This window comes from Microcaecilia unicolor, chromosome 4 (genome assembly GCF_901765095.1).
Source record: "Microcaecilia unicolor chromosome 4, aMicUni1.1, whole genome shotgun sequence".
In the NCBI taxonomy this organism is placed as follows: domain Eukaryota; kingdom Metazoa; phylum Chordata; class Amphibia; order Gymnophiona; family Siphonopidae; genus Microcaecilia; species Microcaecilia unicolor.
Window position 1 is genome coordinate 243,902,437 of NC_044034.1, and position 27,469 is coordinate 243,929,905.

General features: G+C 39.8%; 1 protein-coding gene across 1 annotated transcript in view; it reads left to right on the forward strand.

The window, feature by feature from the left end:
* Positions 1 to 27,469, forward strand: part of UGGT2 (UDP-glucose glycoprotein glucosyltransferase 2) — a 281,123-nt gene that overhangs the window by 65,099 nt on the left and 188,555 nt on the right. The window contains 4 exon segments of the mRNA XM_030201370.1: positions 550 to 650; positions 4,679 to 4,778; positions 18,451 to 18,511; positions 21,860 to 21,951. Of these exon segments, the coding sequence (XP_030057230.1) occupies positions 550 to 650; positions 4,679 to 4,778; positions 18,451 to 18,511; positions 21,860 to 21,951 (354 nt within the window).

Genomic DNA, 27,469 nt, shown 5'->3' on the forward strand with positions numbered 1-27,469 from the left:
ACAGGTCATGTAGATTGACAGTGGAAACTTATCTATTTTGTTTTGGGAAAGACATAAGGGAGAGAGTTTTAGTTTAGAGACATTATACAGGTATTTATATTCAAAAATGCCTCAGAATCCTCTCCACACTTATCTTAGTATTTAAATCACACCATTGTGTTGTGTGGTACTTGGTATTCTAGTCCTTTCTAACTCTAGAATTCAATATTCCATCCACCATGCCATCAGATAATGTTGCCCCAGCACGATTGATTTTATCCTGCTGTTCACAGGAAGCACCAGCTACAGATTTTTAAAAAATGCTCACTGGCAATAAGATTGCAGTATTTACTGAGATGTGATTACACAAATGTATTGAGATACTGTGGTTTGGCGTAGTATATTTAGTTTAGGTTTTGAAAATATGCGATTATTTCAAAATCATATAGAAAGTGGTCAGAGTAAATTACATGTTTGTGTGTTGTATCTGAAATGTTAAAGCTAGGAATTGAAATTTTGGAATTGCTGAGTGCCATGTGTATGTGTCTCATTTTTCCCCCCCCCCACTAGAGAAATACATCCAGATCTAGAAGATAATCTGAAGGAGTTTAGGAAACATCTTATTGAAAGTACTAATGACATGGTACCCCTGAAAGTCTGGGAGTTACAAGGTATGCTTTGTGTATATTGTCTACTGTGGACATTAATTGTATCTTCAATGTCAACAATGTACTGAAGTGTTAAGGTGGTGGTACTTTTGCAGATTTTTTTTTTTGCGTTACTTTGCCATTGTAGTCTATCTTAGTGAATGGAAAACCTTGTCCTGTAAAAGCAGTTAGTAGGTTAAGGATTCTGCCTTTTTTTTTTTTTACATACCATAAGTTGTAACCATGAAAGATCAAAGTGCTAACTCAGAAAAAATATTTTTAAATAGAAGTGCTTAAAGCGGACAACTACATCAATGTGTTTCTTCACATTCTGAGGGACCTTGGATAAGGCTGCTGTATAAACAGATATACATGTTTGTTTATTTTAAAATTTGCTGGATCACCAGTCTGTCACAACCAAATGTAGGTGATTTACAATTAAAACTAAAATATAACGGATAGTAAAGAACTCCAATTATTTACAGAAAAGATTAATTCATTTCACAGAATCGATATTTAAGGTATTGATGCTTACTGTCATCCAATGTCCCCATAACCCCCCAAATTTTTGGAAATAAATAGGTCTTCAATTTAGATTTAAATTGTGTAAAAGATACTTCTAGTCTAATCTCAAAAGGGTAGACTGTTCAATAAACTAGGAGTTAGAAAATAAAAAGCACTATGACCTGTAAATTCCCAATATGCCTGTAACAGGCCAGGTAGAAATAATCTACAGTCATTAAGAAACTATAAAAGACATGGTGGTGCATAAGGTACCGTTAGAACAGAGAGGTAATCTGGAATGCCATTATGTGAAGCCTTAAGTCAATGTCAAAATTTTAAAATGAATCCGAAACTATTGGGAACCAATGTAGTTTTACAAATAAAGGGGTAGCATGAGCTCATCGTTTTTTGCTTTGCAGCCATATTGTAGATATTTAAGATTAATCTGAGAAATCCCAGCATAGATCACATTGCAGTAATCTATTCGAGACATAAGATGTGCATGATAAAAGTGTAAGTAAAACCTCTGAATCCATAAACTTACATACACAAAATAGCTGTCTTAAAAAAAAAAGAAATGCTTTAAGAACTGAATACATGTCTTGTGAAAAAACAAGATAAGAATCAAGGATAACTCCTAGATCACTGCTTCCCAAACCTGGTCCTGGAGGCACCTGTTTTGGTAAACAGTTATTTTGGAATCCTCGTTCCATTATCAAGGACAGTGGCTCCCAAACCTGGTCCTGGAGGCACCCCAGCCAGTCAGGTTTTCAGGATATCCACAATGGCTATTCATGAGAGAGACTTGCATACACTGTCACCACTGCATTCAAATCTCTTTCATGAATATTAATTGTGAATATTCTGAAAATCTGACTGGCTGCGGTGCCTCCAGGACCAGGTTTGGGAGCCACTGTCCTTGATAATGGAACGAGGAGACCAAAATACATGTTTACCAAAAATACACAATATAAAAAAAGTTTTTTTGAGGAACTATTATAAATATGTATTATGTTAGAAAAAGTTTTTGTTGTCCTGTTCATACAGTATATCCTTTCTGATACTGTTTACAAAACCTTTTGATAAGTATTTGCAAGTCTTTTGTCTTACTGGGTTTCACTGGAGAGGCAGTCTGGGGTCCATCCATATTTGTCTGGTGGTAAAGTCAGTGCACAAGAGGGTATGATGAAAATGCACAAGTCTTGCTTGCCATCTTGAAGTCTTATCTCGTCAAACGTGTGTCTAGCTATGATATTTTTATTCTTCAACCCAATGGAAGTTGGAAATAATTATTTAAAAGGGATTGATGATGTCTGGACATCCGTTTAAGTCTGGTAACAAAATAGCGCTCTGTTAATTTTAAGGGAATGGGATGAAACGTATGTAGGAAACATAGGTAAAAATATACATCGAGTTTGAAAACTGGCCAAATCGGACCTAGGGTTCAAGAGAAATAAGCTTGTCCCTGTTTTCTACTGTCCTAACTCCAGACTAGCTCCTGCAGCTGTTCCACCACTCTGCAGACTACTCCACTTCCCAAATGTACCCCCTTTACAAAATGCCCCACTATCCTAAAAACTTCACTACTCCCAAAATTACCCATTCACAACTGCCCCACTACTATTTAATAACTGAATATTGTGCCCTATTATATTAAGTTAGTCTAATAAAAAGATCTTATATTCTGTTTAATTTTTGTTTTACTTCTATGATTAGTAAAGGAGTAGTGAATATATCAACTCTTGTTGCACCTGTGAAAGTGTTAATTTTGAGGTGGTGTGGGCAGGGCCAAATCTAGAAAACATTTTTTCCTCACAGACGCAAAACAGGAAAAACCTTTTTGTTTCCATCTCTTGTCACAATTCATCAAGCTAAAAGTAATATAAAGACTGATGATAAGGGTGAATTTTCTGAATCCTTTATGCCAATAAACACGTCCAGTTGCTTTTTATGGGATTCTATGGGGGCATAGTTATGAATGTTGGCTACCATTAAGCACAGGACCCATTTTATTCAGTGAGACATGGTTGCTGATAACTGGGGTTAGCAATAAAATAAAATGTCTTAACAGTAACCCGTATTGATAATTCCCCCCCCCCCCCCAAAAAAAAATCTTCTATTTAAGTTAGTTTGTGTGGAATTTGATGTTGAATGCATTTTAGTGCAAATGCAATTAGTAGCAAGTGGCATCTTCTCAAGATTCAAAATTATACAGCATTTTTAGGTACATTCTTGCATGCTTATGCTTGTTCTAAATTGTATATTTTTTGTATGATGACTTTATGGAAGGAGAAAATCTAATTTTTTACATATATATTATGGATTCCAGCACCAGTAAATAAAAGGTTTGAATTACCAGGTTGATGAAATGTGTTTGTATATGGTCGGAAAGAGATTAAGTGACTAACTGGTTAAATCAGGCTGCTGAATACCCTGTTAACTTTAGGACAGTTATTTGTGCAGCTTAATTCATTGGTTAACTTGAACCTAGAGAATGGCACGGGGATAAAATTTGTCCCCGCCCCGTCCATGCATGTTCTGTCCCCGTCCCTTCCCTGTGGGCTCTGTTCTCATCTGCATAATCCTCAAACACTTATGATTTTATATTTAAATCTTTTTATTAAAGTATAAAAAGGAACAATATGCTGTGCAACTGTTGTGTATAAATTACAAATAGGAAACAGTAATAACAGTGAGCAACTATAATAAACCCTCCCATCACCCTCTACCCTTCCAACCCCAACAATAGCTGGCTTCTGCCACCCCAAGGAATCCTAATCCACCCTGTTAAAATGTCCAGAGGTACAAAATACAACCCGTTCTGTATGCCCTAGAGGGGAGAAATATGCCCTATGAAGCACTGTTATGATTTTTTAATCTGTGGATGAATAAGAAGTCATCAACAATCTCAGGATTCAATCTTATCTCTCCTGTCTTCCACAGTCCCTCATGCAATGGAAGTTGTCTTATTAGAAGATGTGCTGGTAGCAGGATGTACAGGATCCCCCCCATGCAAATTTTGCTAGCTGTGGCCAGCATGTTTGCTTGTTTTTCCAAAAAATAAAAATATTGTCATCTGCATCAATGAAACATAAATAACAGTCCAGTTCATTAACAGGCTTCAAAGTAGAAAGTGACACGGGGACAAACTCACGGGCTCTGTCTCCATCCCCGCCCCGTCCCCATGGGATCTGTTGCTGTCCCCTTCCCATCCTCGCAGTTACTGCGGGTCCCCGTCTCCGTGTCATTCTCTACTTTAACCACACTCATAACACACCTCTGCCCAAGAATAATTTGATACTTTGTTTCAAGCCAACTAGTTGACTGAAAAACTGTATGGAGTAGATGGTGGGAAATTAAAAAAATAATAATAATAATTGATTTGTCCAGATTAGTCCCGAAGTAACCTGAATAAATCTTTTTAATATCTACCCTAGTGTTTATTATAAGTTTTCCCAAGTGTATATGTACTTTTACACAATGAAGAGTGTCATGCAATAGTATTGATTTACTAGTAATTAATCTACAGTGATTATTTTTTCTTCCAGATCTAAGCTTTCAAGCAGCTTCTAGAATTGTCTCCTCTCCTGTTTATGATGCATTAAATATATTGAGAGACATTAGTCAGAATTTCCCAATCAAGGCCAGGTACGGTAAAAAAAAAATTTTTAATGTGCCTTTTTGAAATGTAATACTGAATAGATTTTAGTTTACTCCTATTCATGTTTTCAATTCATTTATGTGGAATGCTGTTCTTTAGTTTGAATTTTTCATGATGGAAAGAGCTTTGTTGGTTTTTAATATACGTTATTAGGATGAAAGAGAAAAAGGTTGGAGATGGAGTCTCGAAGTGTCTCACAGTAAAATAATCAGTTGCTCCTGCTGGTGCTGGTTCTAGACTCAAAAGGGCTGCCGGGACCTCCAGCAGCATTTTTTCCTAGAGCCAGCTGTACTCAAGGGCAAGTGGGGATGCTTCTATGCAACTACCCACCAACAATGTTAGGCCCAGGAGAGGACTACCTCTTAGGGGGTGGGCTCAGGAGGGGAGCTGTTTTTTGTCAGAGGGAGGCGGAGTCGGGAGGGAGTAGGGAATGCCCACAAAGTTTTGAAATAAGTCTGAACACAGATTTCAGGCTGGTTTCGACACCAAAACGAAATTCGGGTTGGCCTCTAAGGTTATTTGTTTGAACCAAGAATTGGGTGCTCTACTAGTGCTGTGCTCTTAAATTGAGTTCGAACTGTTGTGAAGTTGTCTAATAGTTAATGCAGTGGCCTGAGGACCTGGAGAACTCAGTTTGATTCCCCCTTCAACTCCTTGTGACACTGGGCAAGTCACTTAACCCTCCATTGCCTCAGGTTAAAAAAAAAAAAAAGTACCTGCATATAATACATAAACCGTTTTGATTGTAACCACAGAAGGGCAGTATATCAAATCCCATTCCTGTCACTTTAGGCTTTTCTGTTATTTTGATGTTAATCATTCTCGGAATTTTCTATATACTGGGTAACAGTTATGTGCTGTTTGGATCCTTTTGTAAGTTTCTATAAAGTTTTTCTGTTTCAGTTTTAGTAGGTGGTATTTTAATGCTGCTAAAGTTTATTTCTGGTATTTATCATCTGATTAACCATCAAGGCAGAGAACAATGACACATTATAAGCAGGTACTTTCTCTGTCCCTAGAGGGCTCACAATATCGGTTTTTGTACCTGAGGCTATGGTGGGTTAAATGACTTGCCCAAGGTCACAAGGAGTTGTAGTGGGAATCAAACCCAGGATGCTGGGATCAAAGCCCGCTGCACTAACCAAACTAAAGTTCTTTTCCAATTCCTCATAAAATTGCTTTGGATTCTCCCTAAATGTTCTGTTTCAGTTTACTGTTTCCTGTTTTCATATCAGCAGTTCTGAGCATTTGGTGCTATATTTAATTCATTATTGGAACATGTAAATATAGGAGTTGATATTCAAAGCAATTTAGACTACCAGGAGAAGGCAATTTAAATTGCTTATACGGGGTTATCCGGAGATAATTCAGCAGCACTTAACCGGACAGTTCCATTGAATATCCCCTTTAGCCACCCATTCTGAAATCAGCTTGGTCATGGGCATTCTGGGGGCAGAGTTAAGGTGGCATAGAAGCTTAGATAGTTAGCAGCAACTTTGAGTCCAGTAACCAATTGAGCAACCGCAGATAGTTAAGACAGAAAAAAAGTCTGCCCTTGCTTTATGTGGAGAATTAACTGAGCCCCAGTGTGAATATCAGCCATTGCCCGGTTAACTTCTGGGTCCTGGTCTGAAGTCATACCAACCCCCTCTGATCCTCCCTCCTACCCCCCTCTCCCCCGGTCTATAGGAACTCTTTTCTGCCACTCACGATAAGCCTTCTTGGACGTACCTAAGTCCCTGATAGTCTAGTGTGGATGATGGGGCAGGAGCGAACCCCACTTGCTCCTGCCCCAAGCGGCATCCTTGCGGTATTTCAGAGTCTGCCACCCTACTACCTCAACTCATTTCTAGTTCTACTGCTTCTCCATTTCTGAAAAAGATTAGTTTGTATATTAATACCTTTTAAGTATTTAAAAGTCTGTAGTATGTTCCTCCATCCCTCCTTTCCTCTAAGGTGTATATATTCAGGACTTCAAGTATCTTCTCGTACATCTTTTGGCACAAACCCCATATCATTTTTATCTGAACTAGAGAGTTGCATGGGGATAGAAATCTAACCCATCCCCGCTGGAATCTTGCCCATCCCTGCAAGAATTTAATGGTTCCTAAAAATTCTGGTCAATTCTTTCTTTCTGGGTTGAAGCCGCAGCACAAGAGGCAAGGAAGAATGTTAGAACTTGGAACACTCTGGTGCACATATGGAAGGCCGTCTCTGATTTGCTGTCACTGTGTACTGAGAGGTCACCACATGCACATTGCAATAGGTCAGGTGACCTCTGATGGTCATGCCTGTGGCAGAGCTGAGTCTTGTGCATCAGCCCGGGAGCAGAGAGGGTTAATGGAAGACTTTCCACATCAGCACTGTTAAAGCAAAGAGGAGGAGACAGCGGCATTCAAAGAACTTGGTACTTAGTAGGTGAGAGGCTGGTGCCGGTGTAGCTGACACTTCCACGGGAACCCCGCAGACCTGCTTCCATCCCCATGGGAACCCCGCAGAACTGCTTCCGTCCCTGCAGTAGTCCCGCAGACTCAGAGGGGAATTCTTGCGAACCCAGTTCCCAAGCAGGTCTCTATTCTGAATCACATCAAATCTTTTTTGATGTCTTTAGCAAGATGTGTTCGATTTTGGAGGCTATAATACTCCAGATGGGGCTTCAACAATGACTTGTACAGGAACATTACCACCACCTTTCTTCTACTGGATATGCCTCTCTATGCAGCCTTCTGGCTTCAGTCACTGCCTTGTCACATTCTTTTGTTGCCTTAAGATCCTGAGGCACTACCAACTCAAAGTCTCATCCTTGTTACAAAAAATACTTCTGCTTTCATAACAACTGCTATTAATACATTGCTATTTTTGCCTTTTGGTTCCCATAATCTTCACAAAATGCCTCATAATGATGGATGCCCATCTGTACAAATAAAGGCTTTCTCTATCTTGATGTATGGCTCATAATTACCATTTTGGAAATACTTGCTTTAACCCTCTGAGGCAAAACAAACCACCTGCTCCTGAGGTTTGGGCTTCATTGTCAACTTTCAGAAATCTGCTGTGTGCCCTATAAACATTTTGTTCATAGACATAATTCTGGACATAGTACGTGAAAGCTTTTTATGCCACTGGACAGACTTTCAAATAGAAGAGATTTTCCATCTGGTGCTTTACAGTTGGCCACAACTCTGTCACAAGAGCAATTCTATAACAGGATTGTACTTGGAAGGTAGCAGTTAGCTAGAAACATAAGTGAACTTCAAGCCTTGGTAATCTATGAGATATACACTTAATTTCATTGTTACAATGTAGTTTCCAAACTCATCCCAAGTTTTTACCTACGATGGTAACACATTTCTATGCCAATGAGGAAATAGTGCTTCCTATGTTCTATCCAAAGGCAAAGAATCTATGCAAAAAAAGTCCACCACACTCTGGACTGTAAACAGTCCCTCTCTTACTATCTGTAAAGAAGTGAATCCATCAGAATATCTGTACAGCGCTTTGCCTCCTTTACCTCTAACAGAATAGGCATTCCAGTTTCCAAAAGAACTCTATCAAATTGACTAGCATCCTGCATCTTATTCTGAACAAACTATTGCTCCTCATCTGGTCTGACAACAAACTTCCAGAATTCCACCTTCCCATTACCCACACCACACAGAGCGCAAAACAGTGAAACAATATCAAGAGGTAAAATAATTGGAGAAAGACTGTGGCAAGTAACCTTGAGATTGCACAAATGGCCAAATTCCAAGCCAGAGGAGCTGGTGAACAATTGGAACTCAGCTATCAAAGCATCCCTGGATGTCATGGTGCTGTTGGTAGAAAGAAAAGTCCCTAAATTGGCCATAAATCCCTGGTATATGCAAGAATTGAAATTGCTAAAAAAAAAATCTTGTAGACAACTGGAAAGGATCTAGTCGAAAACACAGAAGTCTAAAGACAGATCTCTGAAGAGCTGAAAGAGTTACAAAATTATGAGTATCCCTGGAGAGCTCAAATAAAGAGGTACAAAAATATGAAAGGAATGAAGAAACAAAGATACTACTCCCACAAAATCACCAACAGCAGCAATTCTTCATGTGCACTCTTCCAACCGGTCAGATCCTTGACAAAATCCCCTGCATCCGACCGCTTAAACAGAGCTCTCCTTGGATGCATTTGCAGAGTACTTCCAGTCCAAGGTCAAGAAACTACTCAAATCCATCCCAAAACCATTGCTAAAGGAGAGGGAGAATGTCCATCACACAGAAGACTCCTGCCCAGTCGATAGGAATTGGTCATCCTTCAACTCACTAGAAGCAAACAAATTCAAATTCACCCTGTCAAAATTCTCTAAGGGCTCTTGCACACTTGATCCCTTCAAGGCCAAAGTGCTCAAACATGCTCCATCATCAATGGTAGAGCACATCAGAATGATAGTAGAATCCTTGCTAAACATAGGCTCCTTTCCTACATACCTACTCTAACAAAAACAATGGAATCAATAGTTGCAAAACAGTTCCAGGGCTACATAGACCAACATTACCTACTCGACTCCATGCAATCGGGATTCCGCCCATATTTTATCATGGAAACACTAATAGCAGGGCTCCTAACAGAATTTTGCTTATTGCTCAAGAAGGACCATAATGTAGGTAGACCTTTCCATTGCCTTCGACCTTGTGAACCACAACTAGTTATTAGGAATGCTAACAGAAATGAGAGTCACTGGGAAAGCCCTAAGGTGATTCACAGGTTTTCTGCAACACAGATCAATCCAGGTCAAATGGCAACACTCTCTCTCACACCCTGACCATGAAATATGGGGGTACCACGAGGTTCACCCCTGTCCCCATTTGTCTTCAACTTTTATCTTGGAGGGATGGGGAAAATTCTAAAGCCCTTTGGAGTTAAATACTTCTCTCATGCCAATGACATCATGATTCTCTTCCCTTAGAAAGACCTCACCACAGCATACACACTAATGAACGAGGTCTTTGACTCATTATTTGCATGGTTCTGTGCCCTGGATCTGAACATAAACCCAGACAAGACCATCATAATATGGATTGGGAATGAATCTCTTAAACCACCCAACCAGTAACCTACGCTAGCAGGATCAACCATAACCCTAAAAACAGATAAAATTGCTTGATATCTGGTTAGACTCTCATTTAACCATGGCAACACAAATAAACAACGTGATATGCAAGTGTTTCTGCAAATTGAAACTCCTTCGCCATATCAAACATTTGCTAGACACAACACACTTCGAAATCATAGTTCAAGCCTTGATCCTAACAATCTTAGATTACTGCAGTATAATATACCTGGGCTTCCCTGACAAAACTAATGAGGAAGTAACATGTAATAGAAAACGAGAGAATCCGTAGGACCGTTAGATCACGAAGGAACAAAAGAGGCTGTCACAGAGGACAAGACCATAGCAGAGAAACTGAATGAATTCTTTGCTTTTGTCTTTACAAAAGAATATGTAAGAGATCTGCCTGTACAAGAAATGGCTTTCAAGGGTGATGATGCGGAGGAACTGAAAGAAATCTTGGTGACCCTGGAAGATGTACTGAGCCAAATTTACAAATTAAAGAGCAGTAAATCACCTGGACCGGATGGCATACATCCAAGGGTACTCAAAAGAACTTGAAGCATGAAATTGCTGATTTGCTGTTAGCAATATGTAACCTGTCATTAAAATCGTCCATAGTACCTGAAGATTGGAGGGTGGCCAGTGTGAAGCCAATTTTTAAAAAGGGTTCTGGGAATGATCTGGGAAATTACAGACCGGTAAGCCTGAAGTCAGTGCCGGGCAAAATAGTTAAAACTATTATAAAGAATAAAATTGCAGAACACATAGACAAACATGGTTTAATTTTATTTATTTATTTGTAGCATTTGTATCCCACATTTTCCCACCTATTTGCAGGCTCAATGTGGCTTACATTTGCTGTAATGGCGGTTCACAACAATTTTTCTCAATTGTCTGGAGTGCAATAATATACAAAAAAATATATACAATAGTTCACTCCTGCTGTATGCTTTGTAGAATTATGCACCACTATGAACTAAAATATATAAATTATATAGAAAAAATAGCCTCAAAGGCCCAGGGAACCTCGAATTAGGACTCCACTGAGATGGCCAACATCATAGGCTCCTCCTACCTTCCGAAAAAACCTCCACAGGTACCTAAAAAAACTCCCTACCCAGGGGAGAAAAAAGGCCCTGTGAGACAAAAAACGGAAAGTGGAGTCATTCAATTATTTATTAAGAAGTCCAAATGAGTGCTCAGCTCTACAAAGAATACTAAATGGAAGAAAAGAATTTGTATAGTCACTTCAAAAAACCTCTTAATAATGTGAAAAAACAATTTTAAATAGGAACGCAATTGTGTATAGGACTCATCTAAAGGAGTCCATTCCGATATTCAAAAGCAAACACTTATCTTGAGACGTCTCAAGATAAGTGTTTGCTTTTGAATATCGGAATGGACTCCTTTAGATGAGTCCTATACACAATTGCGTTCCTATTTAAAATTGTTTTTTCACATTATTAAGAGGTTTTTTGAAGTGACTATACAAATTCTTTTCTTCCATTTAGTATTCTTTGTAGAGCTGAGCACTCATTTGGACTTCTTAATAAATAATTGAATGACTCCACTTTCCGTTTTTTGTCTCACAGGGCCTTTTTTCTCCCCTGGGTAGGGAGTTTTTTTAGGTACCTGTGGAGGTTTTTTCGGAAGGTAGGAGGAGCCTATGATGTTGGCCATCTCAGTGAAGTCCTAATTCGAGGTTCCCTGGGCCTTTGAGGCTATTTTTTCTATATAATTTATATATTTTAGTTCATAGTGGTGCATAATTCTACAAAGCATACAGCAGGAGTGAACTATTGTATATATTTTTCTGTAATGGCGGTTGCCATTTCCGGTTAACAGAATTACAATTGGTATTGCATTAAGGAGCATACATACATGGTAACGTTCATGGTGTATACATGCATGGTAACATATATGGGACATAGTGTATATGGAATAAATCGTGATATATATATATATATATATAAACCATGTGATACATATATGGTAAAGAATAAATTCTGGTAGTTCAAGAAGATTCCTGAGTAATACATGCATGGTAAAAAATACATTGTGGTAGTTCAAGAAGGTTCCTGAGTAATAGGTTAGATTGTAACAGACGTTAGTTCATTGTCTATTGAGAAGTTCTGTTCAGCATAAGGATAGAGAGATAGTGTTTGATCATTAATAGCAAAGAGGTTGAACAGTCAAGTGATAGAAGTTCGCATTTGTATAGATCGTGTATAATGTTAGTATTTAGTATTTAAGCTGGATATTTGTTGTAGGCCTTCTTGAAAAGGTCTGTTTTCAGAAGTCTTCGGAAGATGGGACAGAGTCAGCATGGGTTCAGCCAAGGGAAGTCTTGCCTCACAAGTTTGCTTCATTTCTTTGAAGGCGTGAATAAACATGTGGATAAAGGTGAGCCAGTTGATGTAGTGTATCTGGATTTTCAGAAAGCTTTTGACAAAGTTCCTCATGAGAGACTCCTCTGAAAATTAAAAAGTCATGGACTAGGAGTCAAATGTCCTGTGGATTAGGAATTGGTTTTTGGACAGGAAACAGAGGGTAGGGTTAAATAACCATTTTTCTCAATGGAAGAGGGTGAATAGTGGAGTGCTGCAGGGATCTGTGCTGGGAGTGGTACTATTGAACATATTTATAAATGATCTGGAAATCGAAACAACGAGTGAGGTGACTAAATTTGCAGATGATACAAAACTATTCAGATTTGTTAAAACACGTGTGGACTGTGAAATATTGCAGGAAGACCTTAGGAAATTGGAAAACTGGGCTACCAAATGGCAGATGAAATTTAATGTGGACAGATGCAAGATGATGTACATTGCAAAGAATAATCCAAATCATAATTACCTGATGCTATGGTCCATCTTGAGGATCAGCACTCAAGAAAAAGATCTAGGTGGTGGTGTATATAATACGCCAAACTCTGTGTGCAGCAGCGTCCAAAAAACCAAGCAGGATGCTAGGAATTATTAGGAAAGGGATGGTGAATAAGACCAGAAATACTATAATGCCTCTGTATTGCTCCATGGTGTGACCACACCTTGAGTATTGCATTCAGTTCTGGTTGCCATATCTCAAAAAAGATATAGTAGAATTAGAAAAGATTCAAAGAACAGCGACCAAAATGATAAAGGGGATGGAACTCCTCTCGTATGAGGAAAAGCTAAAGAGGTTAGGGCTCTTCAGCTTGGAAAAGAGATGAATGAGGGGTGATGTGATTGAGGTCTACAAAATCCTGAGTGGTGTAGAACGAGTAGAAGTAAATCGATTTTTTACTTGTTCCGAAAGTACAAAGACTAGGGGACACTCAAGGAAGTTATGTGGAAATATTTTTAAAATAAATAGGAGGAAATATTTTTTCACTCAGTGAATAGTTAAGCTCTGGAACTCTTTGCCGGAGCATGTTCTAGCAGCGATTAACGTATCGGGGTTTAAAAAAGGTTTGGACAAGTTCCTGGAGAAGAAGTCTATATGCTATTGAGACAGACATGGGGAGGCAGCTGCTTGCCCCAGGATTGGTAGCATGGAATGTTGCTAATAATTGGGTTTCTGCCAGGTACGTGTGACCTGGCTTGACCACTGGTTGGAAACTTGATACTGGGCTAGATGGACCATTGGTCTGACCCAGTATGGCTACTCTTATGTTGTGGCCAAGCTAATTGGAGGAGGGAAATGGTTTGATCCCGCCGCTCCATTCCTGCTGAAATTGCACTGGCTCCCCTGTAAGGCTAGAGTGGAGTTCAAACTCCTCACCATGATTTTCAAATGCCTATATGGGATGGCCCCAGAATACCTACAATCCTTAATAAAACTTTATAAGCCAAGACGATATTAGATCCTTAACTGATATCAGACTGGTATCCCCTAACAAGAGTGTTGTCTCAAAAAGACATTCAACTCGATGCTGTTAGGGAAAGGGGTGGTACTTTGGAACTCACTACCAATACAGCTTAGATTAACATGAGATTACGTGAACTTCTGTTGACTTTTGAAGACATGGCTTTTTCAAAAACACTATGGGATGCCAATGAATCCTAGAAAAACAGCAAATCCCAGGAAAAGACCCAATAGCACCTACAATGGCAACCAGAGCAGATGAAGATGAGATGACCACAGAATAGAATACTGAGCGCAACCCCACTGACCCTAGGAATAATTGTACAACTGTCATACTACTGACACTAATAACCTCATCACACAATCGCAGGAGCCACTTAAATGTTTAGGTCCTATTCGATCACGAATACATATTCTCAACCCTTTTGATTACTCTTGCCTTCTCAATTGTCATTACTCTGTCTGAAAGTACACACATTCTTTCCTAATTGCCTTTATGCTGTTTAATTTATTTTTTCTATATATGAATGTGTTCTATTGTATGATTTAATTTCCAACTGGTCTGTACTCTGCCTTAAACTTAAAGGTTAAGTGGACTGTAAATGCCGACATTAAATTAAATTCTACAGTGAAATCTCTTTAGATTTGAGCCACTACAGCTACTGTGGATCTCCTGATGCCCACTTTTGCTGGATACTATTTATAAAGTAACAATCTAGTCCTTACTTCATACATTCACTTCACACTGCTGCTGTATGTAGTGTATTTGGTCAAGCTGTTCTGCCCATTCTGTCTGGGTGACATTCAATGAGGCATATTTTCAAAGCACTTAGCCTTCCAAAGTTCCATAGGTTTCTGTGGAACTTTGGAAGGCTAAGTGCTTTGAAAATATGCCTCAAAATATTGTTATCCTTTCACTATATTTGCAGGTTGCTCCTGAAAAGTTGCCAATGTGTAAACAAGATGAGTTGCTCTAAGCTTGGGAGTCGCCCACTCGTGTGCCTGACTCAGTCCTGATGTCGGTGGAAAAGCATTGATGCTCATCTGTAACAGACGTTTTTTGTAGACAGCATAACGGAGAGTTGCATCTATCCCTGAGCTATTGGACTAAATGAGGAGCTAAGGAGATTGCAGTGTGCAGGAAGTGCTGTGTATGCTTAGAATTTTATACTAAGGACTAAGATATTCAGCTGGCGGTGATCAGTATTTTGCTGTCTGCCATCGGCTTTATTCCCAGATAGTCAACGCTGAGCCATGTCTGAGCACTGGCATTAAATAATCCAGGCATACAAGGCCAGATAAACGGAGCTGGTTAAATGCGATATTCAGCACCTAACTAGCTACAGTGAGCTGCATAAAGCTATGACTGTGTTTTCTGTGGTGCTATTGATGCAGTTATCCTACCTGGTTAAGTGCTGCATATTGAGGGGCATAATCGAACGCGAACGCCCATTTGTAAAAACGTCCATCTCCAAGAACGGGTCCGTGAAGGGGCGGGCCGAACTGTATTTTTGAAAAAAATGGACGTCCATCTTTTTTTTCGAAAATACATTGGATTAGGGCGTTTTTGTTTTTTAGCGATAATCGAAACCGAAGCGTCCCAGCTCAAAAACGACCAAATCCAAGGCATTTGGTCGTGGGAGGGGCCAGCATTCGTAGTGCACTGGTCCCCCTGAGATGCCTCTATGCCAGCCTCAAATATCATACCTAGCTCCATGACAGTAGTATGCAGGTCCCCAGAGCAATTTTACTTTAGTTGGTGCTGCGCGGGACCCATGCAGAGAGGAAAAATCGGAAGAAAAAAAAAACAAGCAAGCAAGTGCAGTCAGGGACGTCCAAATTAAAAGATAGTAAAAGGGGGAATTGAACCAGCAACCTTTTGATTACAAACTCAGTGCTCTAGCCAGTGCACCACTGATTAGACGTCCTTCCCTTTCCATTAAGTCTCTCCAAGTTTCTGTCAGCCAATCACAGCTCATTTAGCTGACATCTGTGTCAGCTAAACAGCGGTGATTGGCTGACAGAAACTTGGAGGGACTTAATGGAAAGGGAAGGACATCTAGGCACCTGAATAATGTGGCTCACTGGCTAGAGCACTGAGCTTGTAATCAGAAGGTTGCTGGTTCGATTCCCCCTTTTACTATCCTGGTAATTTAGACGTCCCTGACTGCACTTGCTTGTTTTTTTTTTTTTTTTCTTCCGATTTTTCCTCTCTGCATGGGTCCCGCACAGCACTAACTAAACTAAAATTACTTAGGGGACCTGCATACTGCTGTCATGGAGCTGGGGATGACATTTGAGGCTGGCTTACAAGTTGGAAAAAAAGTGTTTAACATTCGTTTTTTTTTTTGGTGGGAGGGGGTTAGTGACCACTGGGGGTGTCAGGGGAGGTCATCCCTGGTTCCCTCCGGTGGTCATCTGGTCATTTAGGGCACTTTTTTGGGACCTGTTCGTGAAAAAAACGGGTCCAACAAAAGTGACCTAAATTCTCTCTGAAAACGCCTTTCTTTTTTCCATTATCGGCCGAGCACGCACATCTCTGCTCAGCCGGTAACCACGCCTCAGTCCCGCCTTCACCACGCCTCCGACACGCCCCATCAACTTTATGCATTCCCGCGACGGAGTGCAGTTGGAAACGCCCAAAATCGGCTTTCGATTATACCGATTTGGGCACCCACAAGGGAAAGACGTCCATCTCCCGATTTAGGTCGGAATTTGGGCGTTTTTCTCTTTCGAAAATAAGCCTCATTGTCTCTTAACTGGCTAGGTGCTGACTTTGCATCTAGAATGTCCCCAAACTAGCCGGCTTTGACTTAGGCGCTTTCATTGGCACTATCTGGTTAAGTGCTACCGCAAATGCCTGGTTAGTCCTGACAAGCAATTCAAATAGCCAGGAACCGTTTCTGGCTGTTCAGATTGCTTTGAATATTGATTCCCCCCCCCCCCCCCCCAAGTTTTCAGTTCTGAGAGAGCTGTTGCATCCTGGTACTGTGTGATGGCATTGCCCACTTATGTGGGTAATCATTTCTGTTGTCTGTGGAAAATATACAGTGGTGGAAATAAGTATTTGATCCCTTGCTGATTTTGTAAGTTTGCCCACTGACAAAGACATGAGCAGCCCATAATTGAAGGGTAGGTTATTGGTAACAGTGAGAGATAGCACATCACAAATTAAATCCGGAAAATCACATTGTGGAAAGTATATGAATTTATTTGCATTCTGCAGAGGGAAATAAGTATTTAATCCCTCTGGCAAACAAGACCTAATACTTGGTGGCAAAACCCTTGTTGGCAAGCACAGCGGTCAGACGTCTTCTGTAGTTGATGATGAGGTTTGCACACATGTCAGGAGGAATTTTGGTCCACTCCTCTTTGCAGATCATCTCTAAATCATTAAGAGTTCTGGGCTGTCGCTTGGCAACTCGCAGCTTCAGCTCCCTCCATAAGTTTTCAATGGGATTAAGGTCTGGTGACTGTCTAGGCCACTCCATGACCCTAATGTGCTTCTTCCTGAGCCACTCCTTTGTTGCCTTGGCTGTATGTTTTGGGTCATTGTCGTGCTGGAAGACCCAGCCACGACCCATTTTTAAGGCCCTGGCGGAGGGAAGGAGGTTGTCACTCAGAATTGTACGGTACATGGCCCCATCCATTCTCCCATTGATGCGGTGAAGTAGTCCTGTGCCCTTAGCAGAGAAACACCCCCAAAACATAACATTTCCACCTCCATGCTTGACAGTGGGGACGGTGTTCTTTGGGTCATAGGCAGCATTTCTCTTCCTCCAAACACGGCGAGTTGAGTTCATGCCAAAGAGCTCAATTTTTGTCTCATCTGACCACAGCACCTTCTCCCAATCACTCTCGGCATCATCCAGGTGTTCACTGGCAAACTTCAGACGGGCCGTCACATGTGCCTTCCGGAGCAGGGGGACCTTGCGGGCACTGCAGGATTGCAATCCGTTATGTCGTAATGTGTTACCAATGGTTTTCGTGGTGACAGTGGTCCCAGCTGCCTTGAGATCATTGACAAGTTCCCCCCTTGTAGTTGTAGGCTGATTTCTAACCTTCCTCATGATCAAGGATACCCCACGAGGTGAGATTTTGCGTGGAGCCCCAGATCTTTGTCGATTGACAGTCATTTTGTACTTCTTCCATTTTCTTACTATGGCACCAACAGTTGTCTCCTTCTCGCCCAGCGTCTTACTGATGGTTTTGTAGCCCATTCCAGCCTTGTGCAGGTGTATGATCTTGTCCCTGACATCCTTAGACAGCTCCTTGCTCTTGGCCATTTTGTAGAGGTTAGAGTCTGACTGATTCACTGAGTCTGTGGACAGGTGTCTTTCATACAGGTGACCATTGCCGACAGCTGTCTGTCATGCAGGTAACGAGTTGATTTGGAGCATCTACCTGGTCTGTAGGGGCCAGATCTCTTACTGGTTGGTGGGGGATCAAATACTTATTTCCCTCTGCAGAATGCAAATAAATTCATATACTTTCCACAATGTGATTTTCCGGATTTAATTTGTGATGTGCTATCTCTCACTGTTACCAATAACCTACCCTTCAATTATGGGCTGCTCATGTCTTTGTCAGTGGGCAAACTTACAAAATCAGCAAGGGATCAAATACTTATTTCCACCACTGTATGTTAAAAGTGTACAATGCTTTGTTTGAATGTAGACTGACTGACTGACTGACTTTTTTCAGTTTATCCATTTGTGTTTATCTTACAGGTCACTCACTAAAATTGCTCTAAACCAAGACATGAGGAAAGAAATTAAAGAAAATCAAAAGGTTTGTCTTGATGCTTTAATTATATATAAAGTTCTGGACAAGTATTATTGTAATGGGTTTTTCTATAAGTGTTGCAGGCTGTAATTGATTTCTGATAAAGAGCAGGAAATAATTTTAAAGTTTAATCTCTTCCTTAATTAAAATAATTGATTTTAAGCCCAATTTCCTTTCTTTTTTTTCTTCATGATTTCATGACTTAGCCTGTTCTTTTATATTATACTTTACTAATTGTGCTTTAGTGTGTATATGAATATAATAATTGTTTAAACAGTAGTAGACCTCCTTTGTCAGTTTTTTTCCACAAATCCCTAGTCGTTTGAATGTGCTGATGTGAGTCATCCATCTATTTATGGTAAGACCATAGATGTTCCTTTTTGCATAGTTTGGGCAGAGTAAGGAGGGGAGGTGCTGCACGACTAATTTTCTGCCAGTGTCGTTATGCTCATATTAGCCCTCTCCTCAAGTCACTTCACTGGCTTCCTATCCGTTTCCGCATACAGTTCAAACTCCTCTTACTGACCTATAAGTGCATTCACTCTGCAGCTCCTCAGTACCTCTCCACTCTCATCTCTCCCTACATTCCTCCCCCGGGAACTCCGTTCACTGGATAAATCTCTCTTATCTGCACCCTTCTGCTCCACTGCTAACTCCAGACTCCGTTCCTTTTATCTTGCTGCACCATATGCCTGGAATAGACTTCCTGAGCCGGTACATCAAGCTCCATCTCTGGCCGTCTTCAAATCTAAGCTAAAAGCCCACCTTTTTGATGCTGCTTTTAACTCCTAACCCTTATTTTATCATCCTCACTTTAATGTTCCCTTATCTCTTGTTTGTTCTGTCTGTCCTAATTAGATTGTAAGCTCTGTCGAGCAGGGACTGTCTCCTCATGTTCAAGTGTACAGCGCTGCGTACGTCTAGTAGCGCTTTAGAAGTGATAAGTAGTAGTAGTTGTCTAATCTATAATTTTTCCCCCAATTTTAAATCTATAAGTGAAGTGTTATGTTCTCATCCTGCCTAGAGTAGAATTGAGGAAGTCGTTTGATCTCTCTTTTAACATTGACTAAACAGTTAACATTTTGGGTTTAGGTTAATTGTAACTAATTGAATGTTACAGAATTCATTTAATGTCTATTGTTAGAAATATGCTAGTATCGGATGTCAGTCTTAACTTACTTTGATAAAAAGTGAAGTTTTCCAGTGCCGCTCTTTTAGACATGAAATGGTATCTTACATTAAGTTTGTTTGTGTGTTTCTGTGAGGTTAGTGCTAGAAAGTTTTTTTTTAGAAAATATCTTAAAATTTAATGAGCTATTTTAAATATATTTCCTTTATATATCTTATATATGTTCCATTCTTTGATATGCATATGTACTGTTTTAGTAATAAGATTGTTGGTATTTTTTATAATTTTTCTATATTTACAACAGTTTTGCTTTATGTTGACTAATATCTTCTAGTACATTATGAATATTTATAAATTTATAATTTTTATATTTATTTTTTAATAACTGTTTGACCACTGATGTAGACGCTTGCGTGCGTCAAAACACAGCCCGTGTCTAGTCTTTTAGTTTTTCATCATAATAAAGACTGTTGGGATTCATATCTCCAGTGGTGATTCGTCAATGCAAATAGTATACCATTCTCTATAACGTTATGCCAAGAGAAACTCAAATGTTGTTTTCCCAGCATGTGTTTACCTTAGGAATCTACACTTCACTTGATATAATTTAGTTTAACTGGACCTCAATGCATCCACCCTTGGCACTTCACCTTTAAGGGTGAACAAGCCCTTTCATTACAAAAGAACGCCAAAGTTGTATATGGAGCTGATCCTATCACAGGTCCTTTTTTTTTTTCTTTTTTACCCAGACCGGTAGTTCAGACACCAATGTAAAAAACTCAAAAATTGAAAAAAACCATTGGATATCTTACTGTCCCCCTATTTATTTTATTACGCTGCTTTTATAACACTGCCATATCCTTAATTGTCCTTATTGCAGTCTTTTTAGCGTCTTCCAGCCGGCTGTTGTGTTCCTAGCAGACGCTCAATGCTGGGTCTTCCTTCAGTAGGTATACCCGGTGTTCTTATTACTTTTCTTGCATATCTGTTCCTTCTACATGAATGTCTCTTTTCGCTAATTACTTCGCTGCTTCAGGAAGAAAACTTTTAATCAATCATATGCTCAATTCGGTTCTCCCACCTAAATTAATCCAAGGCCTTCAAAGACATAATATACATAGGTTCCTGAATTTTAGGCCCCCCCAAACTTTAAAAGAAGACTTGCAATATTCATCAAGCTTGATAATCTGAAAAGATGGCACCTCAAAAGGTCTGTGCTAGAAGATCACAAAGCTCTTGCAGTTTGGTACGTACACAAAGTAGAGGAAATAACTGGAAACAGATTATTTCTCACTTTGAAAACTAATAATAAAGTTTTAAAAGTGATCCTTTGTTTAATAGGTACCCAATGCAAAGTTTTTAAAATAGGAGTTATGTGCATTTATGTATTTATTGTCCCTGTATTCTTCCACTTGTGTTCTGAAATAATCACGAAAGACACTCTTGTGGTACCAAATTTTTCAGCTGTAAAATTTAAAGTAACCAAATGCTGTTCTCCCAGTTTTTTTTTTTACTGATTTTGTAGAATATGCTTCTCCTTGAGATGGGTTCTAAGGCATGAGTGGATCACTCTCAAAATTACAAACTTAATCTTGAACTTCAGTACTATGATTGGTTACACGAGTACAACTCTTTATTTTGCTTTTTCTCATTTTAGCATTTTTTTCCTATTTTAGCATTTTCCTCATGAATTAAGCAGTAGATGTAGAATAAAGATATGCTACTTTGCATGGGGAGACCCAGTTTATCTGTATCTTCCAAGGAATTCTCAAGAATGTCTGTGGCCTAATCATTCTGTAAAGGTGCATAAATATGATGTGTATTTGGTATCATTTATCCAAATTGCACAATTTGGCCAGAAGAGTATACTTAATGGTTGGTTATTGGTTCAGGTTTTACATCTGTAATTTTCAAATTACGGTGAAGCAAAATAGATTTTTGATAGTCAAAACATAGAATGTCAAAGATTTATGTATGCTTAATATTACAGTCAAAACTGTTCATAATCTGAGAAACTATGTTTTTATCCCAAATCCATAGTGGTACAATACATGGAGTGCTCATCTCAATTTTAGTAGAGTCTACATTTACTATTTCTATCATTGTTAGGTCTTGTATTCTGATTTTATTTGTTTCCTCAAACATATTCAACAAGTATGCTTATGTAGAGCTAGTATGTATATTTCTCCGACATAAAACATAAAAGTTGTTTTTTATTCTCAAAGCATTTTGCAGAAACCCTGGGAATTCAGCCTGGTGATGCAAGCTTGTATATAAATGGACTTCATATTGACTTAGAAACTGATAATTTATTTAGGTAAGACATTAAATTTAATTATGTTTTTTTTTGTTTAATCAGATACATTTATATTCATTTTAATTTACATGATTTCACACTTAGTTCAGATAATTTGTTTCCTCCTATCCTGCAAGTTCTGCTAAGACCACTTTCTAGAACATTCTTAGTGGCCCCTGTATTTGGAGTTCTTTCAGGCTGGAAAGATAAATTTTCAGTTTATGTTTAAAACATCAACAGAATCCAGAGTAAAACTACATTCATATATTTAGAGGTCTGAATTCTTTGTTTATTTATTGAATGAGCCTCTCTGCTTGAAGTTAGTCCTGTCCTCACCTGCTCTTGCTGAAGACAAGGAAAAAAAAAAACTTTCAAAGGTCATTTAAGAATCCTAATAACTAGCAGTTGATGAAAGATAATGTGAGTCCTTGAAACATTGTCATCAAACCTGCAAAGGAGACTGTGTAGTGATGAACATACTCAGCTCTCAGTCAATACATGCCATAGGAAACTGGCTAAGAAACCCACACAGGGTTATATAAAACAGTTGAAAAATCTCATCAAAACACTTCCAAAGCAAGTACAGTCACATCTAAAGAAACTCATAACAAACCACTCTTTTGTGGACATATTTTACGTGCTACCTAAAATCCATAAACCTGAAAATCCTCTCAGACCAATTATATCAGTATTGACACAATCACAAAGGAAATATCTGGACTTATAGAGGGGATTCTTTAACCCTTAGTGCACAAGACAAAACAGTTCCATACAAGACACCACAGACTTTATGAACAAATTCGAAAACATCAAGCAGCTACCACCAGCTCTTCTGGTCGCAGTGGATATAGAATCGCTATACAGCAACATTCCCCATTCGGATGGCATAGCTGCATGTGATAAATTTTTACATTTATATACATTTTAACCAAAGTGAAATTTTTACATTTATATAAGTTTTAACCAAAGCGGGTAACAAAATTAACATATATAATACAACCATAAAAAGCTTATAATAAACTTCAAAAAGTCCAAATGGCAGTGACTAACGCCCACTGCCTTTATTCCACAAATGCGTTCACAAATTCATAAAAGCATCTGACCTGGACCAACAATACAAACTGGAAACTGTTACAAAATTAATCATATTTGTGCTAACTTACAACTATTTCCTTTTCAATCATATCTGCAAATCATGGATACTGCTATGGGCACCCAGGATGACACCACCTATGCAAACCTTTTCATGGCAGAACTGGAGAAGACATTTTTGAATACAGACTAAACCCCTAAAATACTACCAGTATATTGATGACATTTTTATGATCTGGACTCAGGGAGAAGAGAATATCAAAGAATTTTAAAGTTCTTTGAATGAGTAGCATTCTTCAATCAAATTCAAAATTGATTACTTCAGAGAGTCAACTTTCTAGACACCACAGTCTCTATCAACAATGGCTATAGTCAAATATCTATATACAAGAAACAGACTAAGATGCAGCTACCTCTATAATTCTAGCTTCCACCCTTCACATACAAAAAAAAAATCCATTATACATAGCCAAGCCACGTGATACCACGTGCCAAGAGACAAAGAAACTCCTCAAAATTCTGACTGAATTCATCAAACAAAAAGGATACAACTCCAAAATCTCTAAGAAGATTGTCTCCTCCCTCAAAATACCCAGGAAAAACCTATTGGAGTACAAAGAAAAGAAAACCACAGAGCAACTGCCTCTTGGTAGTTACATATAATCCAGAGCTAGAAAAACTTGAGAAGAATCATAAAAGATCTATAGCCACTACTCCAGGAGGATGAATTACTGAAACATATCCCCAACTTCACCTATGCTGACCCTATGACAACCACTTAATCTGAAACAAAAATTTAGTGAAAAGTAAGCTCCCGGTAGAAGCTGAAAAAGAGAGTGGTACACTTCCCTGCAATATACCAAGCTGCAAATTGTGCCAACACATATCGCAGGACCCCAGTGTCACTCACATGAGAAAAACATTCAGCACGAGGGGATCCTAGACATCCTAATCTTCAAATGTAGTGTATATTATTTAGTGCAAAAATGTGAAGAAGTATGCTATGTTGGGGAGAGAGCCAAATTCTTAAGACAAAACTGAACCTATACTGACACCACATCAAACACCATAGGGTGACACCTCTGTAGGACAACAGTTTTCCAGACCAGAGTACCATATTAATCACTTTATGATGTGAATACTAAAAGGAAATTTCAGAACCATCCAGGAACATAAAACGTTTTGAAGTTAAAATGATTAAAATATTTTGGCACCCACCAGACAGGACTTAACAAAGGTCTGGGTTTTCTATCAAATTATAGAAATTATTTTCACCCTCTGATCACTCATCTATCTCTTCCTCTTTTTCTGTCCTCCACCCCTTACTATTCCCAGTGAGTCTGTCATTGGAAGTCTTTTATGTTTCACATATTTATTCTATTCTGTCATTTGCTTATTTCTGATGTGAAGGAGGTATTGCCTTAGAAAGCTAATCAAAAAAAAGCATTTATTAAAAACTTGTTATACTGCATATTCCAAACAAGTCTGTCATTGAAAGTCTTATGTTTCACATACAGTATATATTCTATGTCATTTGCTAATTTCTGATCTGAAGAAGGTATTGCATTAGAAAGCTGATCAAAAAATGTATTTGTTTATTAAAAACTTGTTATAGTACATATTCTAAACAAGTGGGTCCAATAAAAAAGGTATTATCTTTGTTTTGTTTTATTTATATTTATTATAAATGAAATAGAAAATTTACTTGGCATAAAATTGTAATACTAACATTTTCTTTGGTTTATATGGTGAAAGGCTACTAGAAGAAAGTGTAAACCTTTAAAAACCCTTTAGTGTCCAATGTTCCCGTAATAAGCCATATGGGAACAGATTGGTGGGAACATTGGACACTAAAGGGTTATAGGCATTGCATGCTAACTAACATAAATCAAAACTAGATTTGCATAACCCTGAAGCAGATGAAAGAGAAACTGGACAATGTGAAAATAAAGTACCAGAATCGGAGGAAATGTATCCAGTGGAACTATAACAAAATAAGTGAAATGGTTTCTTAACTATTTTTCTTAATTTTGTTTTTAATTTAATAAATAGAAATTAAAAAAAAAAAAGGAAATTAAGGTATTCTCTGAGGACATGTAGAATGAAATTTTTACTACTGTGTGATTGTCATCCGACAGAGCCCAGCACAGGAATGCTCCCCACCATCATTTCCAGAAGCCTTTGGCAGCAACTCACCGCACATACACATGCTTTCCCACCCACCATCACTGTGTAGGGACCAGCTCAGTCTTCATTTTTCTACAGAGCATCGAGGATGTGTTGTGCTGCTTGTCCCCCACAGCTTGTATTTTAATTCTTCACCACAGCATTCCAGCGGTGTTTTTTTATATTCTATACAGTATGTAAGTTAGTCACGCAGGGCCACTTCCACATAGGCGCCCCGTATAAGAGGCTCCGGGAGGCTTAGCTGTGACCTTCCCCGCCTGCCTTCTCCTCCAATGTAGCCCTGCCAGTACAGTCAAGAACAAATTGTATCTTCTGCCTCCGCCACCTCCCCCCCGGCTGAGCCCGCCCTCAACCCCCCGACAGCCCTCTATTCCGTTCCTGCTGCAGCTGCCCTGCATTTAAACCTGTTATTTTAAGTTGCAGCGGCGGCTCGAGTCCAGCCCTTTCCCTTCCCGCTCAGAGCCCCGCCTTCCTCTGATGAGGTATTTCCTGTTTCCGGGAGGACGAGACATTGAGCAGGACGGGAAAGGCTGGAGGCGAGCCACTGCTGCGACTTAAAATAACAGGTCTAAACACAGGGTGGCTACGGAATGGAGGGCTGTCGGGGAGCTGAGGACAGGCAGGTGGGGCTGGGTTACACCTTGAACTTGGGGGCTGAGAAGAGGACTGGGGCAAGTCACCGGACATGGATGGGAGGGGAGGACAGGGTAGTGGCAAAGGAGAATCGTTGGACATGGAGGGGAGGGCAGAGGAGAATCGCTGGACATGGATTGGAGGGGAGGACAGGGGTGAGAGGAGAAATCAGTGGACATGGAGGGGAGGGTAGGGGAGAGAGGAGAATTGCTAGATATGGATGGATGGGGAGGGGCCAGAGGAGAGAGGAGATTTGCTTTATATAGATGGAGGAGAGGGGAGAGAGGGAGAGTTGCTGGACATGGATGGATGAATGGAGGGGAGGGCAGGACAGGAGAGAGAGGAGAGTTGCTGGGCATGGAGGGGAGGGAAGACAGGAAGGAGATGCACATGGAATGGAGGGGAGGGAAGAGAGGAGAAATCTGGACATGGATGGAGTGGAGGGCAGGGAAGAGAGGAGAAATGCTAGACATGGATGGAGGGGAGGGAAGATAGAGGAAGTAAATGCATATGAATGGAGGGGAGGGAATGAGCAGAAATGCTGAATATGGATGGAGGGGAAACTGCTGAATTTAAGGGCTGGATCGGAACACTTTGAGGGCAGATGCAACTGGAGGAAGGATAGGGACAGGGCTACAGATGGTAGACAGAACGCATAAGGACATAGGAGGATGGTGGACATGGTGAGTGAGCGAATAGAAAAACTAAATGCTCAGACAGCAAAGGTAAAAAAAAAGTTTTTTATTCAGAATTTATTAATTGGAATATGTCAGCTTTTGGAAATGTCCATTGACTTCGGCATTGCAGACATCAGTTTCTATGGCTCTGAGAGCTGTACAAGATACTGGAGATGCATCAACATTGAGAGGTCTTGCATCTTCCTCAACATCGAGTGTTGACAGCAGAGTGCATCCTTTAATCCCCTCTCAAGGGTGAGGAAGAATTCACCATGGTCTTTGCTTCCCCTCAAAGCACAACATGAATGATATGGCAGCTTCCACCTAGCTGAAACCAGTTCACAAATGCACCCCAAATACCTTTGAAGGATGTGACCACTCTGGCTAATCTCCAGACTTCGTTTATGGCAGCTCTTGAGGAGTGTTCAGGACAATGCTGCAAGAGCAGATGAAATGCCTATTTGCTTGGTTATGGCATTTAGAGCATCAGTACCAGCATCTCAGGTGATCAAGATTTGAGAAACTCCAACTTCCTCATCATTCCCTGGTAGTTGAATCCGCTCTCAAAAAGGCCAAGAGTTCTAAGTTTCACTCCTCGGTGTTCTTGGGAAGGGGGCTAGGACCCGCATGTGCTTGCAGAATATTGTGCTCAGCATGATGGAGTTTACAGACAAAGTCACCCAGGAGAAGGCTGAGGAATTCTAATAGCCAGAGAAAGTACATGGTCCGGGCAGCCTATAATGCTTTTGATGGTACGGCTTGCAGGGCCTGTGCCATGGGGATTGCGATGAGCAGGGCCTTTGCCATGGGGATTGGGATGAGCAGACTTGCCTTGCTGCGTTCTTCAGACCTTGAACCAGCAGTTCAGAAGAAGCTGTTCGCTGTTCTATACCAGGGAGAAACCTTTTGGTGATAAGGTAGAGGAGGCTGCTGACCTTATTTAAAAAAAA